Source organism: Anomaloglossus baeobatrachus, chromosome 9 (genome assembly GCF_048569485.1).
Source record: "Anomaloglossus baeobatrachus isolate aAnoBae1 chromosome 9, aAnoBae1.hap1, whole genome shotgun sequence".
Taxonomy (NCBI): Eukaryota; Metazoa; Chordata; class Amphibia; order Anura; family Aromobatidae; genus Anomaloglossus; species Anomaloglossus baeobatrachus.
In genome coordinates this window covers 42395719-42412801 of record NC_134361.1, presented here as the reverse complement: position 1 = coordinate 42412801, position 17083 = coordinate 42395719, and the positions used below count along the sequence as shown (strand labels likewise).

Here is a 17083-nt window from a genome sequence, read left to right as displayed (position 1 = left end):
GGGCTCTATGTGCTGCTCCTCCGCATAGCGGAAAGGTGCAGAGTCGCAGATTGAGGACATTACTTTTTTCTATCTATACATTTGGCCTGGGACAACTCATAAAGTCCCATGGCTTCCAGTACCACCTATATGCCGATGACACTCAGATCTACCTCTCTGGTCCAGATGTCACTTCTCTGCTGTCCAGAATCCCAGAGTGCCTATCTGCTATATCTTCCTTCTTCTCCTCTCGCTTCCTAAAGCTCAATGTGGCCAAAACTGAGCTGATCATCTTTCCTCCATCTCCCCTACACTCTCTACCTGATCTATCTATTACAATAAATAACATCACGCTCTCCCCAGCACCCAAAGTTCGGTGCCTCGGAGTGACCTTTGACTCTGCCTTGTCCTTCATACCACACATTCAATCCCTCACCACCTCCTGTCGTCTTCAACTCAAAAATATTTCCAGAATCCGTCCCTTCATCAATTCTCAATCTACAAAAATGCTAGTGCATGCTCTCATAATCTCCCGCCTCGACTACTGCAACATCCTCCTATGTGGTCTCCCTGCTAACACGCTCGCCCCTCTCCAGTCCATCCTTAATGCTGCTGCCCGACTGATCCACCCCTCGCCTCACTACCACCCCGCTTCTCCTCTCTGCATGTCCCTTCACTGGCTCCCAATCTTCCATCGTATCCAATTCAAACTACTAATACTGACTTACAAAGCCATCCACAAATTGTCTCCTCCATATATCTCTGAACTAATCTCTCGCTACACTCCAAAACGTAATCTCCGGTCCTCCCAAGATCTCCTTCTATCCTCCTCTCTCATTCGCTCCTCATGCAACCGTCTCCAAGACTTCTCCCGAACATCCCCAGTCTTCTGGAACTCACTGCCTCAACACGTCAGATTATCTACTACACTTGCAAACTTCAAACGGAACCTAAAGACTCATCTGTTCAGAAATGCCTATAACCTTGAATGACCTCACTGCTTCACCCCCGTGCGGAGCTGCCGCCCCACCACCGTGCGGAGCTGCCGCCCCACCACCGTGCGGAGCTGCCGCCCCACCACCGTGCGGAGCTGCCGCCCCACCACCGTGCGGAGCTGCCGCCCCACCACCGTGCGGAGCTGCCGCCCCACCACCGTGCGGAGCTGCCGCCCCACCACCGTGCGGAGCTGCCGCCCCACCTACACCCCACCTACTGTCTCCTCCCCATAATCCTATAGAATGTAAGCCCGCAAGGGCAGGGCCCTCTTCCCTCTGTACTAGTCTGTCTACTGTAACTTGTACATGTATTTTGTATGTAACCCCCTTCTCATGTACAGCACCATGGAATCAATGGTGCTCTATAAATAAATAATAATAATAATAATAATAATAACGGGCTCTGTGTGCCGCTCCTCCGTATAGCGGAAAGGTGCACAGTTGCAGATTTTGAACATGATCGGTTCTGTGTGCCGCTCCTCCGCATAGCGGAAAGGTGCACAGTCGTAGATTGAGGACTTGAGGACATTACTGGTTCTGTGTGCTGCTCCTCCGAATAGCGGAAAGGTGCACAGTCGCAGATTTTGAACATGACCGGTTCAGTGTGCTGCTCCTCCGCATAGCGGAAAGATGCACAGTCGCAGATTGCGGACATGACTGGTTCTGTGTGCTGCTCCTCCGCATAGCGGAAAGATGCACAGTCGCAGATTGCGGACATGACTGGTTCTGTGTGCCGCTCCTCCGCATAGCGGAAAGGTGCACAGTCGCAGATTGCGGACATGACCGACTCTGTGTGCTGCTCCTATGCTTAGCGGAAAGGTGCAGAGTCGCAGATTGAGGACATGACGGGCTCTGTGTGCTGCTCCTCCGCATAGCGGAAAGGTGCACAGTCGCAGATTGCGGACATGACCGACTCCGTGTGCTGCTCTTCTGCATAGCGGAAAGGTGTACAGTCGCAGATTGCGGACATGACCGACTTTGTGTGCCGCTCCTCCGCATAGCGGAAAGGTGCAGAGTCGCAGATTGAGGACATGACGGGCTCTGTGTGCTGCTCCTCCGTATAGCGGAAAGGTGCACAGTTGTAGATTGTGGATATGACAGGCTGTGTGCCGCTCCTCCACATTGCAGAAAGGTGCTCAGTCGCAGATTGCGAACATGACGGGCTCTATGTGCTGCTCCTCCGCATAGCGGAAAGGTGCAGAGTCGCAGATTGAGGACATAACGGGCTCTGTGTGCCGCTCCTCCGTATAGCGGAAAGGTGCACAGTTGCAGATTTTGAACATGATCGGTTCTGTGTGCCGCTCCTCCGCATAGCGGAAAGGTGCACAGTCGTAGATTGAGGACTTGAGGACATTACCGGTTCAGTGTGCTGCTCCTCCGCATAGCGGAAAGATGCACAGTCGCAGATTGCGGACATGACTGGTTCTGTGTGCTGCTCCTCCGCATAGCGGAAAGATGCACATTCGCAGATTGCGGACATGACTGGTTCTGTGTGCTGCTCCTCCGCATAGCGGAAAGATGCACAGTCGCAGATTGCGGACATGACTGGTTCTGTGTGCCGCTCCTCCGCATAGCGGAAAGATGCACAGTCGCAGATTGCGGACATGACTGGTTCTGTGTGCCGCTCCTCCGCATAGCGGAAAGGTGCACAGTCGCAGATTGCGGACATGACCGACTCTGTGTGCTGCTCCTATGCTTAGCGGAAAGGTGCAGAGTCGCAGATTGAGGACATGACGGGCTCTGTGTGCTGCTCCTCCGCATAGCGGAAAGGTGCACAGTCGCAGATTGCGGACATGACCGACTCCGTGTGCTGCTCTTCTGCATAGCGGAAAGGTGTACAGTCGCAGATTGCGGACATGACCGACTTTGTGTGCCGCTCCTCCGCATAGCGGAAAGGTGCAGAGTCGCAGATTGAGGACATGACGGGCTCTGTGTGCTGCTCCTCCGTATAGCGGAAAGGTGCACAGTTGTAGATTGTGGATATGACAGGCTGTGTGCCGCTCCTCCACATTGCAGAAAGGTGCTCAGTCGCAGATTGCGGACATGATGGGCTCTATGTGCCGCTCCTCCGCATAGCAGAAAGGTGCACCGTTGTAGATTGTGGACTTGACCGGCTCTGTGTGATGCGCCTCCGCATTGCGGAAAGGTGCAGGAGCTGCCTGCATTATACGCATTATTGTCTTCCATAAATTGGGACAGTCTAGTACACGCTGCAATTTTTTTTAGGTCCGGTTATTGAGGAAAACTTCCCATTAGCAAAAGTACATTGATTATCATTGGATCCACAAGTACAGAACTAAAAAACACATCTATCTGACTTATGTTCCAGGTTTTAAACTCCAGGAAAAAATGTAATTTTTTTCCAAATACCAGCCATTTTGTAAATGTATTACATTTAAATAGTGCATTCTTATGAAATTGTGTTGTATTTTGGTGCCATTTTGTGCAGTTCTTTTTCCTATTTATTTTCAGGACATTTCAAAGAAACAAAATGGCAAAAAAAGTTGACAATCTCAGTATGTTGCACCTTTATAAAAAAAAAAAATATATAAAAATGTAAATGAACTGTGGTATAGAACATCAAGCTGCAGAAGAATAAGTCATAAGTTACTTGACATTTTATACGAAAATGGAGCTTGTAAAATCAGTAATGTCATCTGGAGGAACTTGGAGCACGATGAAAATACTCCAGGACAGTTGTGAGACCTCGAGGTTATTTGCAATTCTTAGTACTACTAAATCCGAATATACACGATGTGCACACCATCGACCCAAATTCTAAAATGCTTAACCGATATTGACCTAAGCATGACTCCGTAAAGTCTGACTAAAGGCCTTACCTTGACCGACCGTCCCCCACCCCACCCGAGTTCTTACCTAAAATAAACACAAAGACTGCGTGACGTTGGATGTAAAAGTCCACAGCAGCCCCCGTTTATTAAATGACTCAAAACATCAACAATAAACAAACATTGCCCGTTGAAGAACACCCGAATGGAGGGGAGGGGTAAATGAAGGTTGCCAAAACTGTTCAATGCAACATCGGTTCCAACACCCGCCCTCAGCCGCACCACACCGACGCAAGGACCTAGCCAAATGTTGCCCAGACAATGTCCTGCTGAGACTCAACCCAGCAAGGACCCGTATCACCAATTACTTGCACCACCAGGAGTAACCCGTTCCTGCACTGGGTTCCCCCTCACTTCTGTGCAAACCCCCTCCTTTCCTCCGCTGCGGCGACGAATCACTCGCGTCATCTTCTCCACGTCCGGTGACCAAAACTGTCACAAGGGCGGGTGGGCGGGAATGATGAAGGTTGCCGTCCAGGTAGTAATGACCCCCCCATGGCCTGACTTTTATACTGTCTCCATAAACGCCACCCCCTGTCCAAGGAGAAGGCCCCAAATCCCAACTGACCCAACAACTCCACCCTAAACTTTTCCCGCACAAATTGCACTTCCGAATTAACCCGTTAGTAAACCTAACGGCCTAGCATCCCTCCTAGTCATGTTGCCCTCACTTGAGCCCCTGCAGCGCAGCAGTATGGCTGTTCCTTTGGTGACGGCCAATATTGCATCATTTCCTACCAGGACTAGAAATTTATCGTTCATGCCAAAGACATGCGGAAAAATTAAGTTGTATAATCCAATCTGGCTGCAGAAAACCTTTCACGCAGCCGGTAGTTGTGCCGTTTTGGACACATTTGGCTAGATGTAGTTGGTAGTGGAGACCAATGTACCTTTATGAATTGCTTTTATAAAAGAGTTATCAAGGGCTATTAAAAAAACGGAAAAGTGTAAAAATAATGAAGACCCATTTTTCAGTTTCATTAGATTACACCGATTCAGTTCCGTATTGGTGACCTCTGATGAGGACAAGGTACAGGTATAAACATTGGCGCCCTTCGTGGGACTAGTTTTGAAACGCAATGCAAAAATAAACTGGTGCCCCCGGACACTGCAGCAATATGCTAATCTCTGGAATAAAATGTTTACAGGAATCTTGGCATGTCTTCATCCTACGGATCCAACAATCCTGACGGCTTCAGCAAAATAGAAAAATCTTGATGTTCGATGCCAGTGCCCTGTTTACGGTGTCGTTTCATCTTCCAGGGTATCCTGCCAGGAGGGTATGCAGTGCTATAATCGGCCTTGGCACGGCACGGCTGACACTGGCTGCCGTGCTGAATCCATCCACAGCAAAAAAGACGCACATTGCAATCTGCGTACAGTAATATCGAGCATTGAAGTTACCGAGAAGAAGCCTCTAGGAATAACTCCAGAAACGGTAACAAAATCTAACGTCGTAGTTACCGGAAGTGCGTGTCCGGTTACTGAGAAATTACATAAGCAACCAAAAATAAAAATAACGCTGGGACCCAGATCTATCAGAAAATGGATCGGAGTTATAAATAGACGGTGACCTTTATAGGACGTTGAGTCCATCATGTTATATTCTTCTCTACGTGTTCAATAGATACATGAAAATCCAAAGTCATGGACAAACTTGGGGGCATTTGGTTATCGTCTCTTTCTTTTCTGATGTTGATATAAGGCAGAAATGAACAGTCATATTTTGTCACTAAAGACCCCCATAAATATTGGATTAAAGTCAGCTGAACTCACCGATATCAGCCAGACTGGTCGGCCTCTAGGGCTAGGTTCACACACATAGTGTTCTGACACTTGTGCATATCTTAAAGGGGTTGTCCTCTACCTTTACATTGATGGCTTATCCTTAGGATAGGTCAGCAATGTCTGATCAGCCGGGATCCGACACCCCACACCCCGATTAGCTGTTTTCGGTCCCGCCAGCGGCAGCAGGCAGCAGTAAATGCTCAGTTCCGGAGCTGCTCCGTCTTCTGATAGTGTCTGCGGCAGGAGACTGCACATCCACCTCCATTCTAATCAATAGGAGGCGAATGTGCAGTACCAGTCTGTGACCTATATCAGAAGAAGGGGCAACTCCAGAACTGAGCCTTTCCGGCTGCCTGCTACCGCCGCTGGGGCCGAGAACATATGATCAGCAGGGTGCGGGGTGTTGGACCCCGGCTGATCAAAGATTGATTACCTATCCTAAGGATAAGCCATCAATGTAAAAGTAGAGGACAACCTCTGTAAATAGACAAATATGACCAGTACCATATCCACAGCGACTCTGTCGGGTTCACTGAAGTGCACGGTTATTGTCGGAATCTTGTGTTTTGCGGATTTTAACGGATCACCGAAGTATTCTGACAACCCCTTCTCATTCCCTATGTGTGGCCCCGTTAAAATAAAAAGCCTATACTCCCCTACCGTGGCGGTGTGGTTCTAGCGGTGGCGGGGCTCACGTTCCTCCTGGGCTCATATGAGGTTGGGCGTTACGAGAACCTGGTGCCCAATCACCATCGGCTTCTCTCTCCCCAGATTCAGACGTATTAATTAATTAACAGAAAATGAGAGCTGCGGCTGCTGCTCACTTCTTGCCTATTACTCATATGTCTGAAGGTGGGGAGAGAAGTCGGCACTTATTGGGCTTGCGTGACGTCACAACCTCATATGACCCCCAGGAACGTGAGTGGTTTCATCCCTGGAACCATGCTGGCATTGGAATCATGTATATACCTTTTTATTTTATTGGGGCCAAACATGGGGAATGAGAGTTGTCCAAGTAGTGGCCAACAACTTTAAAGAGGGTCAGTCACCAGATCAGATTTCCCTCTTAATTTATCCCCACTTCTCCTTTAAGCATTAACTTTTTTTATGTTTTATTTCTGTTTTTTATTCTGGCATAAGGTTGCAGGAATATGGGCCTTTTTATTCAGTGCTAATTTTTATGGTCTTTTTCAAGGAAGTGTGACTTACAGGATCCTCAGGGGCGTGTCTTTAAGCTCCTCTGTATAATAAGCTCAGCCCCCTTGGAAAGACCAGAAAAATTTGCACTAAATAAAAAGGCCCATATCTCCAGAACTGTATGACGGATTTAAACAAAAAAAAAACCAGCAGAACATTGTGGGATCAACAGGAATAAAATGAGCAAAAACTGGTCACATACGTCCTACTGACAGGTCGTCTTTTATTTATTTATTTATTTGTCAGATTTGTATGCCTCCCTGCTCCTGAGACTCGGAGCGGTTCACATATATTCGGCAACATTGGCCCATTGGGGCTCACATCCTAAATTCCCTATCGGTATGTCTTTTTTTGGAGTGTTGGAGGAAACCGGAGAACCTGGAGGAAACCCACGCAATCACGGGGAGGACATACAAACTCCTTGCAGATGTTGTCCTTGGTGGGAATTGAACCCAGGACCCCAGCGCTGCAAGACTGCAGTGCTAACCACTGAGCCACCGTGCTTCTGGCACAAAAGGCAGAAAATAGTTCTGGTGGGGTAAGAAGGATCACATCAGGTCCATTTGGGTTCATGGGTAGGTGGCCATAGACACACGTCTACTCTGTGTTATCCTTCTCCTTGTTGTGAGGGATCAATAACCTCATGAATATAGACATAAACCTCATTCTGGATTCTACCTGTGACTGTAACTACAAATCCCAGCATACTTCACAACTACACAACTGATTGGGTCAAGTTTTTAATGATTGGGCTGTAAAGAAAATACTGAATTAGGATTGTGTCAGGGGTTTAATGTCCAGTTTCTAGACTTAACGTCATGAAAAAATACCATGCAGAGTGGCTTGTTGGCACTATTCCCGGCACCCGGGGCACATGCCCACCGCCCCCGCTGAGATAAGCCACAACACGCAGCACGTTATACCTTTTACTCCGGCTCTTCTTGAAGTCCTACAATGTGCCGGCAGCATTACCGCTCCCCGATGTATTGGGATTATTCTGAATATTAAGATCAAAGCAAATTGAAAATATTCCGAAAAGTGAACGGGGGGGGCTACATAGGAGGATAGATGAGGGCTGTCACCTCGGGGTCCCACCAAAGGTGTCCTCACAATTTTATCAATGCAATAGAGAAGACGTCTCTTACCTTTTCGATCTTGTCCAGCCAGCCTTTATTCTGAGACAATTCAGCCATAAACGCCTGGTGCTTGAGCCATTTCTTGTGGAGTTTCTGAGTCACGTCCCGCGAGTTGTCCCGAGCCATCAGTGTTTTTTCGCTGATCCAAGCATCCAGCTACGGGACATATAAAGGTGGGTAAGAGCGACGGCTTCCATGTTTGCTTCTATGGAAAGGACAATTCTATGCGGGGTGAGTGCAGGTACGGACGGGAACGAGGGTCCTAATATCCCCCACTTGTCAATTAGGTCCACAAGGACTAGAATGAGGAAAATAGACCGGTACAAAAAGTAACGAGACAGGTAAGAAATGAGAGAGACACACTGAGGTAAATGGGGAAATAGACGATAGTCAGGTGAGACGGCAATCCAACAATCCGCTGCAAATAAATCTAAAAAATGGGGAGACGAGAGACCGAGACAGTCGGGAGAGAAGAAGACGGTGGCGGTGGATGAGAAACCTGACCGCCTTATCCGACAGGTGAGCGATGGAGATGGGATCAGGTATGCGTGAAAGAGACAGACAGATGGCAGAGGGGGGATGTCTGACGAGACAGGTAAGGGGATGAATGGAGATGACAGGCCGGAGCAGATGGATTAATAGCAGGGCAGAGAGAGAGCAGTCGAGTGGAAAGGAATAAACAGGAGGCTGCATGAGATGGTGCTGTGTGCCTGCAGAAGCTGCTGTCAGTGCATAATGTCCTGCGATGCTGTTTGGTGCAGTGAGATTTGCTGTCCCTATGAGGGGTGGGCTGCTCGATCCCCAGAACAGATGCGTTAGTCGGACCGGACAAGGAGCACGGTGCTCCTGCTATCCTGACACATGCTCATTGCTAGTAGGTCCCCCTCGATCCACAGTCAAGGTGGGATGGTGGAATGATCCCACTGCAGTGAATGGATGGAGGGGGAGGATCCTGCATGTGATGCGTCATCTCCCCCCCCACCCCTTCTCCTCTGCTCCCAGCACCCGGCTGCCTGCTCCAATCTCTACAACTCATTCTGCATATCTGCGTCCCTCAGCGCCTCCATCGCTCCATCCGTGCATCAGTGTGACCACCAGCCCTGCTCCTCTAATGGAAGGACTCGTCACTCATCTTTCCCAGACCCCTGAACGCCAAATCTTCCATGATGGCATAACATGTGCCGCATGCCTGTCTGCATCTTTGAATATTTAGGCACGCTAGAAAAAGTCCTGAGCTTGCCTAATATATGTGGCGACTTTGGTTTTGGGGACAGGTCGCGGGGTCACATGGATGAAAGATGCTGCAAAAACGTTGACATGCGGCAGGAATAAAAATGCCAGAAAAAAAATTGGTAGCGAGTGCACGAGATGTCAGAGATCTCATTCACTTTGCTGGTACAGAGAAAAGCTGGAAAAAGACGCAGCAAAAAAGCAAGGTGTGAACATAGCCTTAGGCTATGTGCAGCGGATAAAAAAAGGGGAGAAAAGAAGTGGACTTATATAGAAAGGTAAAAATAATTTTTATTGGTAACACTTAAAAAGTTGACATAAATAAGACAATTAAAAAAGAGCATAGAGGGAATGGACCGGCTATGCAGACAATAGAAAACAGACAAATATTAAAAAATGATCAAATGGATATCATGTCAAGATCATGGCAGAATCCCTTTTGGTTACATATAGACCATACATTGATCCCCTTTGATAAAGCGAGCACTAGGACAAGTGAAACGCGCGTTGGGTGGTTTCTTGCCAGTCCCCCTCCAGGTATACTTTCTTGAGCTGTTAAATCATATACAGTGTGTCCACCCATATCCTGTCCACCGCCATTAACTTGAGAACGGCGGCAGCTATAGGCATAGAAGGGGTGTCTATGTATAGTAAAGTAGCCATGCGCTACGCAATGAAACCACCTATAGCGCCACCCCTTGGAAAACAGCGGAGTTCGCATTTTTATCTCGAAAATGAAACGAGATAGAGAAAAAAAGTGAATTAAAAAATTGTAGGGCATCATCAATTCAATAGGAATCGACACCTTGCATACAGAAATGCTATGATATGAAACCCATGACCCCCCCAAAACATTGAATGCTGGTCACGCATATGGCGCTCATTTAACTTTGATGCTCAAAGTGGCCCCCGTCAGCTGCAATGCACATCTGGGCTCTGCACAGCATACTGGATCTTGCTGCACGTTGTGCAATATGGTAGGTGACACGTTTGCACAAGCATCTGTGATACGTGGTCGTAGGTCCTGCAATGTTGGTGGAGGGGTCGCATACACCTGCTGTTTGATGTGACCTCACAGAAAGAAGTCCAATGGGGTCAGGTCAGGTGAGCGGAGGCCACTCCACGCAGCCACCATACCCAATGACTTGTAGGAAGGTCTCCATGAGGTATCGCTTCACGTCCGCAGCCTTGTGAGTTTTACACATTCTAATCATAGCATTTCTGTATGCAAGGTGTCGATTCGTATTGAATTGATGATGCCCTACAACTTTGTAATTCACTTTTTTTCTCTAACTTGTTCCGTTTTCGAGATAAAAATGCTAACTCCGTTGTTTTCCACCAGGCGGCGCTATAGGTGGTTTCATTGCGTAGCGCATGGCTACTTTACTATACCTAGACACCACTTCTATTGCTATAGCTGCCGCCGTTCTCAAATTAATGGCGGTGGACAGGATATGGGTGGACACACTGCATGTACAGTGCCTTGCGAAAGTATTCAGCCCCCTTCAATTTTTCAACCTTTTCCCACATTTCAAGCTTCAATCATAAAGATAAAAATTTTATTCTTATGGTGAAGCATCAACAACAAGTGGGACACAATTGTGAAGTTGAACGATATTTATTGCTTATTTTAAACTTTTGTATAAAAGAATAAACTGAAAATTGGGGCGTGCAATATTATTCATCCCCTTTGCTTTCAGTGCAGCAAACTCACTCCAAAAGTTCATTGAGGATCTCTGAATGATCCAATGTTGTCCTAAATGACTGATGATGATAAATATAATCCACCTGTGTGTAATCAAGTCTCCGTATAAATGCCCCTGCTCTGTGATAGTCTCAGGGTTTTGTGTAAAGCGCAGAGAGCATCATGAAGACCAAGGAACACAACAGGCAGGTCCATGATACTGTTGTTGAGAAGTTTAAAGCCGGATTTGCTTACAAAAAGATTTCCACAACTTTAAACATCCCAAGGAGCACTGTGCATGCGATCATATTGAAATGGAAGGAGTATTATACCACTGCAACTCTACCAAGACCCGGCTGTCCATCCAAACTTTCATCTCAAACAAGGAGAAGACTGATCAGAGATGCAGCCAAGAGGCCCATGATCACTCTGGATGAACTGCAGAGATCTACAGCTGAGGTGGGAGAGTCTGTCCATAGGACAACAATCAGTCATACACTGCACAAATCTGGCCTTTATGGAAGAGTGGCAAGGAGAAAGCCATTTCTCAAAGATATCCATAAAAAGTGTTGTTTAAAGTTTGCCACAAGCCACCTGGGAGACACCAAATATGTGGAAGAAGGTGCTCTGGTCAGATGAAACCAAAATCGAACTTTTTGGTCACAATGCCAAACGATGTTTGGCGTAAAAGCTACACAGCTCATCACCCTGAACACACCATCCCCACTGTCAAACATGGTGGTGGCAGCATGATGGTTTGGCCTGCTTTTCTTCAGCAGGGACAGCAAAGATGGTTAAAATTGATGGGAAGATGGATGGAGCCAAATACAGGACCATTCTTGAAGAAAACCTGTTGGAGTCTGCAAAAGACCTGAGACTGGGACGGAGATTTATCTTCCAACAAGACAATGATCCAAAACATAAAGCAAAATCTACAATGGAATGGTTCACAAATAAACATATCCAGGTGTTAGAATGGCCAAGTCACAGTCCAGACCTGAACCCAATTGAGAATCTGTGGAAAGAGCTGAAAACTGCTGTTCACAAATGCCTCCATCCAACCTCACTCAGCTCCAGCTGTTTACAAAGGAAGAATGGGCGAGAATTTCAGCCTCTCCATGTGCAAAACTGATAGACACATACCCCAAGCGACTGCAGCTGTAATCACAGCAAAAGGTGGCCCTACAAAGTATTAACTTAAAGGGGATGAATAATATTGCACGCCCCAATTTTCAGTTTATTACTTTTTATAAAATTTTAAAATAAGCAATAAATATCGTTCAACTTCACAATTGTGTCCCACTTGTTGTTGATTCTTCACCAGAACATTAAAACTTTTATCTTTATGTTTGAAGCCTGAAATGTGGGAAAAGGTTGAAAAATTTAAAGGGGCCGAATACATTCTCAAGGCACTGTATGTGCTATTTACTTGCTTAATTGATTGGCTTAACTTTTTTGGCACTTTTCTGCTTTTGACACAGTGACTAATCAGCTCAATTTACTATTTGCTCCCCTTAGCCCTGCAGGGGCTGACTGTTTCTCTTTGTATGGCTCCCAACCTTACAATTTAACATTGTCAATCTCTCCTTTATGGTCTATATGTAACCAATAGGGATTCTGCCATCATCTTGACATTATATCCATTTGATCATTTTTGAATATTTGTCTGTTTTGTATTGTCTGCATAGCCGCTCCATTCCCTCTGTGCTCTTTTTTAATTGTGTCATATTTATGTCAACTTTTTAAGTGTTACCAATAAAAATTACTTTTACCTTTCTATATAAGTTTTCTTTTCTCCCCTTTTTTGTCATGTATGTTATGGTGGACATATGCGTAGTAAATGGGTTTTCCCCTTAAATTAGATAATCTGGACTGATGGATTTCTTGATTCTAATATGTGCACAGGATGCAGATTTGGTGCAGAAATTTTCTACATCAGATCTGCATCTTTGCATCGGTTTTGGTGCATTTTATTTTTTAGTGAAGTCAATGGTTGGAAGGGCTAAAAACGCCGTAAAAAACACCCCAGAACTTGACACGGTGGTGATTTTTTTCTGCTTCAAAATCTGCACCAAATATGCAAGGGAAAAAAAACCCCGCAACGTTGGCACTGCACTTCAGAAATCTCATAGAATTTGCTGGCTTCTTGAGATGCATGCGGATTTTCAAAAAATGTATACAAAAAAAAGTGTCAAAAACCAGAGTGTGCACAAGGCCTTAAGGGTAAAATCTGCAGTAAACTGTGGATTTCCAGTTTGCAACCCTGGTCAATTTCCGCTTGGTTTTATTTTGTTTCCTGATAATGTGTGGATGAAATTTTGTAAATTCTCACCTGTTTTGCATGTACTGTAATATATTATGAGCAAAGAGAAGAAAAAAACCAGCTCACCCTTTCAGGAGATTAGAGTATCAGCCAAGAACGGTGCACGGACTTTTGGTAGTTAGACCTTACTACCACAATTTGCAGGGAGGAGGAGAAAATCCAGCATCCAGTTCCAGAAATTTAAAACATCAGATTTTATTCAAAATTTCATTAAAATTCCATGTTCCATGGTTGCATTAAAAACGCATCATAGCAGGTGTAAAAAGGGAGGACGCGTTTCGGACGTATATGTCCTTAGTCTAGATCATAGGAAGATAATAGGTCCTTCAGTATCGGCTGAGAAATCCTGCTCTGCAGTGCCGCCGATGCAGTCAGAGTTATGACATATAAGTAGCAAAGAAAAAACATCAGGCACTCACCAGAGCTTGCTTGTGCAGGTTTATGATTTATTCAATCATTCGGGCTTTCATGTGCATAAGGGCTGGTGGGGAGGGAGAGGACGCTAGGCACGTCCAACGACGACGGCCGTTTCGCACCCGTCTGGTGCTGAAGAGACCAGCTGAAGCACCAGATGGGTGCGAAACGGCCGTCGTCGTTGGACGTGCCTAGCGTCCTCTCCCTCCCCACCAGCCCTTATGCACATGAAAGCCCGAATGATTGAATAAATCATAAACCTGCACAAGCAAGCTCTGGTGAGTGCCTGATGTTTTTTCTTTGCTACTTATATATTATGGTTTATCCACATGCAACTCTGGGGTGAAGCATCTGTCCTGAGCGAACATACCCTAAATGCCTCAATATGCACTTTCCATCATCCCCCACGAATGATTGGGTAATTAGAAATAGTTGCCATTAAGGAGTATGAAAAAGCTGAGTGACATCTCCTGTGCAGGGGGGGGGATTATAAAAAAAAAAATCTTTATATTTATATAGTGCTAACACATTCTGCAGTGCTTTAGATACATCAGGAACACTGTCCCCATTGGGGCTCACAATGTAAATTCCCTATCTGTAGGTCATTGGAATGTGGGAGGAAACCTGAGAACCTGGAGGAAACCCACGCAAACACGGGGAGAACATACAAACTCCTTGCAGATGTTGTCCTTGGTGGGATTCGAACCCAGGACCCCAGCGCTGCAAGACTGCAGTGCTAACCACTGAGCCATTATAGTTACAGTCCTAACCACTGAGCCACCGTGCCACCCTATAAGGTTGGATACCAGTGGCTGATATCACATGAAACCATCGGGTAAATGCTCCGGTATAAGACTGCATCCACACGAGGCATCAGTCACGCCGGAAGGTCCCATTTATCCACGAGGTTCTTCGGATTCAGCTCCACTGTCTCATTTTAACAGGATACATTATATTACACTGCCTGCAATATGGTCACCAGGTCAAAAGTGACCAGTTTTACTCTTATTTTATTCCTACTTCTTCCCTGACTGTTCCATTTTTTTTATTTATTTATTTATCCGCTATATGGATCCAGTGTATTTAATTTAGTGATTTTTTTTTTTATATCTGTACAAAGGGGTGTGGCTCGGTGTAATTATGCACAGCATTCTAAAGCCACGCCCCTGAGGATCCTGTGAGCCATACGCTCTTGTAAAGACCCAAAAAAATTAGGACCAAATAAATAAGCCCATATTGCCAAAACCATATAGCAGATTTAAAAAACTCAATAAGAGTAGTAGGAATAAAATAAGAGCAACGAGTGACCCCTTTTAAATTGCGACATGTCCCCGTCATGGACATATTTTCGATTCATCTGCTGATGTCCCTTTCTCCAGTAAAATCACAGAAGAGGTCAAGTTTGAGGCTCTCCATAAAATAGAGCCTGGACTGACCCCCGTATAAGTCAATGGATCCTTAAAGATTTGTTTGAATCAGGTCGAAAATGCATCAGCCTATTACAGTGGGTCCTGAAAGTATTCAGACCCCTTTAAATTTTTCACTCTTGTTTCATTGCAGCCATTTGGTAAATTCAAGAAATTTCATTTTTTTCCTCATTAATGTACACTCTGCACCCCATCTATACAGAAAAAAACAGAAATGTAGAAATTTTTGCAAATTTATTAAACAAGAAAAGCTGAATTATCACATGGTCATAAGTATTCAGACCCTTTGCTCAGTACGCACCCTCCTTTGGAGCTAGTACAGCCATGAGTCTTCTTGGGAATGATGGAACAAGTTTTTCACCCCTGGATTTGGGGATCCTCTGCCATTCTTTCTACAGATCCTCTCCAGTTCCGTCAGGTTGGATGGTGAACGTTGGTGGACAGCCATTTTCAGGTCTCTCCAGAGATGCTCAATTAGGTTTAGGTCAGGCTCTGGCTGGGCCGGTCAAGAATGGTCACAGAGTTGTTCTGAAGCCACTTCTTTGTTATTTTAGCTGTGTGCTTAGGGCCATTGTCTTGTTGGAAGGTGAACGTTCGGCCAAGTCTGAGGTCCAGAGCACTCTGGAAGAGGTTTTCTTCCAGGATATCTCTGCACTTGGCTGCATTCATCTTTCCTTCAATTGCAACCAGTCGTCCTGTCCCTGCAGCTGAACAACACCCCCATAGCATGATGCTGCCACCACCATGTTTCACTGTTGGTATTGTTTTGGGCAGGTGATGAGCAGTGCCTGGTTTTCTCCACACATACCACCTAGAATTATCACCAAAAAGTTCTATCTTCGTCTCATCAGAACAGAGAATCTTATTTCTCATAGTCTGGGTGTCCTTCATGTGTTTGCCAACTCTCTGTGGGCTTTCATATGTCTTGCACTGAGGAGAGGCTTCCGTCAGGACACTCTGCCATAAAGGCCCGACTGGTGGAGGCTGCAGTGATAGTTGACTTTGTGGAACTTTCTCCCATCTCCCTACTGCATCTCTGGAGCTCAGCCACAGTGATCTTAGGGTTCTTCTTTCCCTCTCTTTTCCCATGATTGTTCACTTTGGCTGGACAGCCAGGTCTAGGAAGAGTTCTGGTGGTCCCAAACATTTTCCATTTAAGGATTTTGGAGGCCACTGTGCTCTTAGGAACCTTGAGTACTGCAGAAATTCTTTTGTAACCTTGGCCAGATCTATGTCTTGCCACAGTTCTGTCTCTGAGCTCCTTGGGCAGTTCCTTTGACCTCTTGAGTCTCATTTGATCTGACATGCAGTGTGAGCTGTGAGGTCTTATATAGACAGGTGTGCGCCTTTCCAAATCAGGTCCTATCAGTTTAATTAAACACAGCTGCACTCCAATGAAGGAGTAGAACCATCTCAAGAAGGATCACAAGGAAATGGACAGCATGTGACTTACATATGAGTGTCTGAGCAAAGGGTCTGAATACTTATGACCATGTGATATTTCAGTTTATCTTGTTTAATACATTTTCAAAAAATTTTACATTTCTGTTTTTTTTCCTGTCAAGATGGGGGATGGGCTGCAGAGTGTTCATTAATGAGAAAAAAATAACTTTCTTGAATTTACCAAATGGCTGCAATGAAACAAAGAATGATAAATTTAAAGGGGTCTGAATACTTTCTATACCCACTGTATATACAGAAGTATGACTCTAATCGAGACATATGAGCCCGTTATTGTATCTATGCATCCGACCATTCAAGTCAGTGATGGTTCAACGTAGTGACAGCAACGTACAAAAACATCATATGATATGATCATCACAGGTGAATGATGGCGATAGACACGCGGTGTGCAGAATTACAGACGACGCGGCTGCATTAGTGTAGTTGTGCGTTTCTTCGTTGGAGAACAAGTCATTGAAATGCTAACTAGCAGCAGAAGATTTGCCCGGCAGGTGAGTATCAGCGCTGTGTGAAGATGAATCCCCCGAGGGAGCTCAATTCCCGTCAGCTGCAATAAGGAGGCTCGGAGATGACCGAGATAATCAGAATTACAACAGC

General features: G+C 45.7%; 1 protein-coding gene across 1 annotated transcript in view; it reads right to left on the bottom strand.

Annotated features, from left to right (window-relative positions):
- SPTBN4 (spectrin beta, non-erythrocytic 4) overlaps positions 1-17083 on the bottom strand; it is a 138294-nt gene that overhangs the window by 37458 nt on the left and 83753 nt on the right. Inside the window, exon 20 of the mRNA XM_075323644.1 lies at positions 7954-8100. Coding sequence (XP_075179759.1) covers positions 7954-8100 — 147 coding nt within the window. The remainder of the gene's footprint in view (positions 1-7953; positions 8101-17083) is intronic.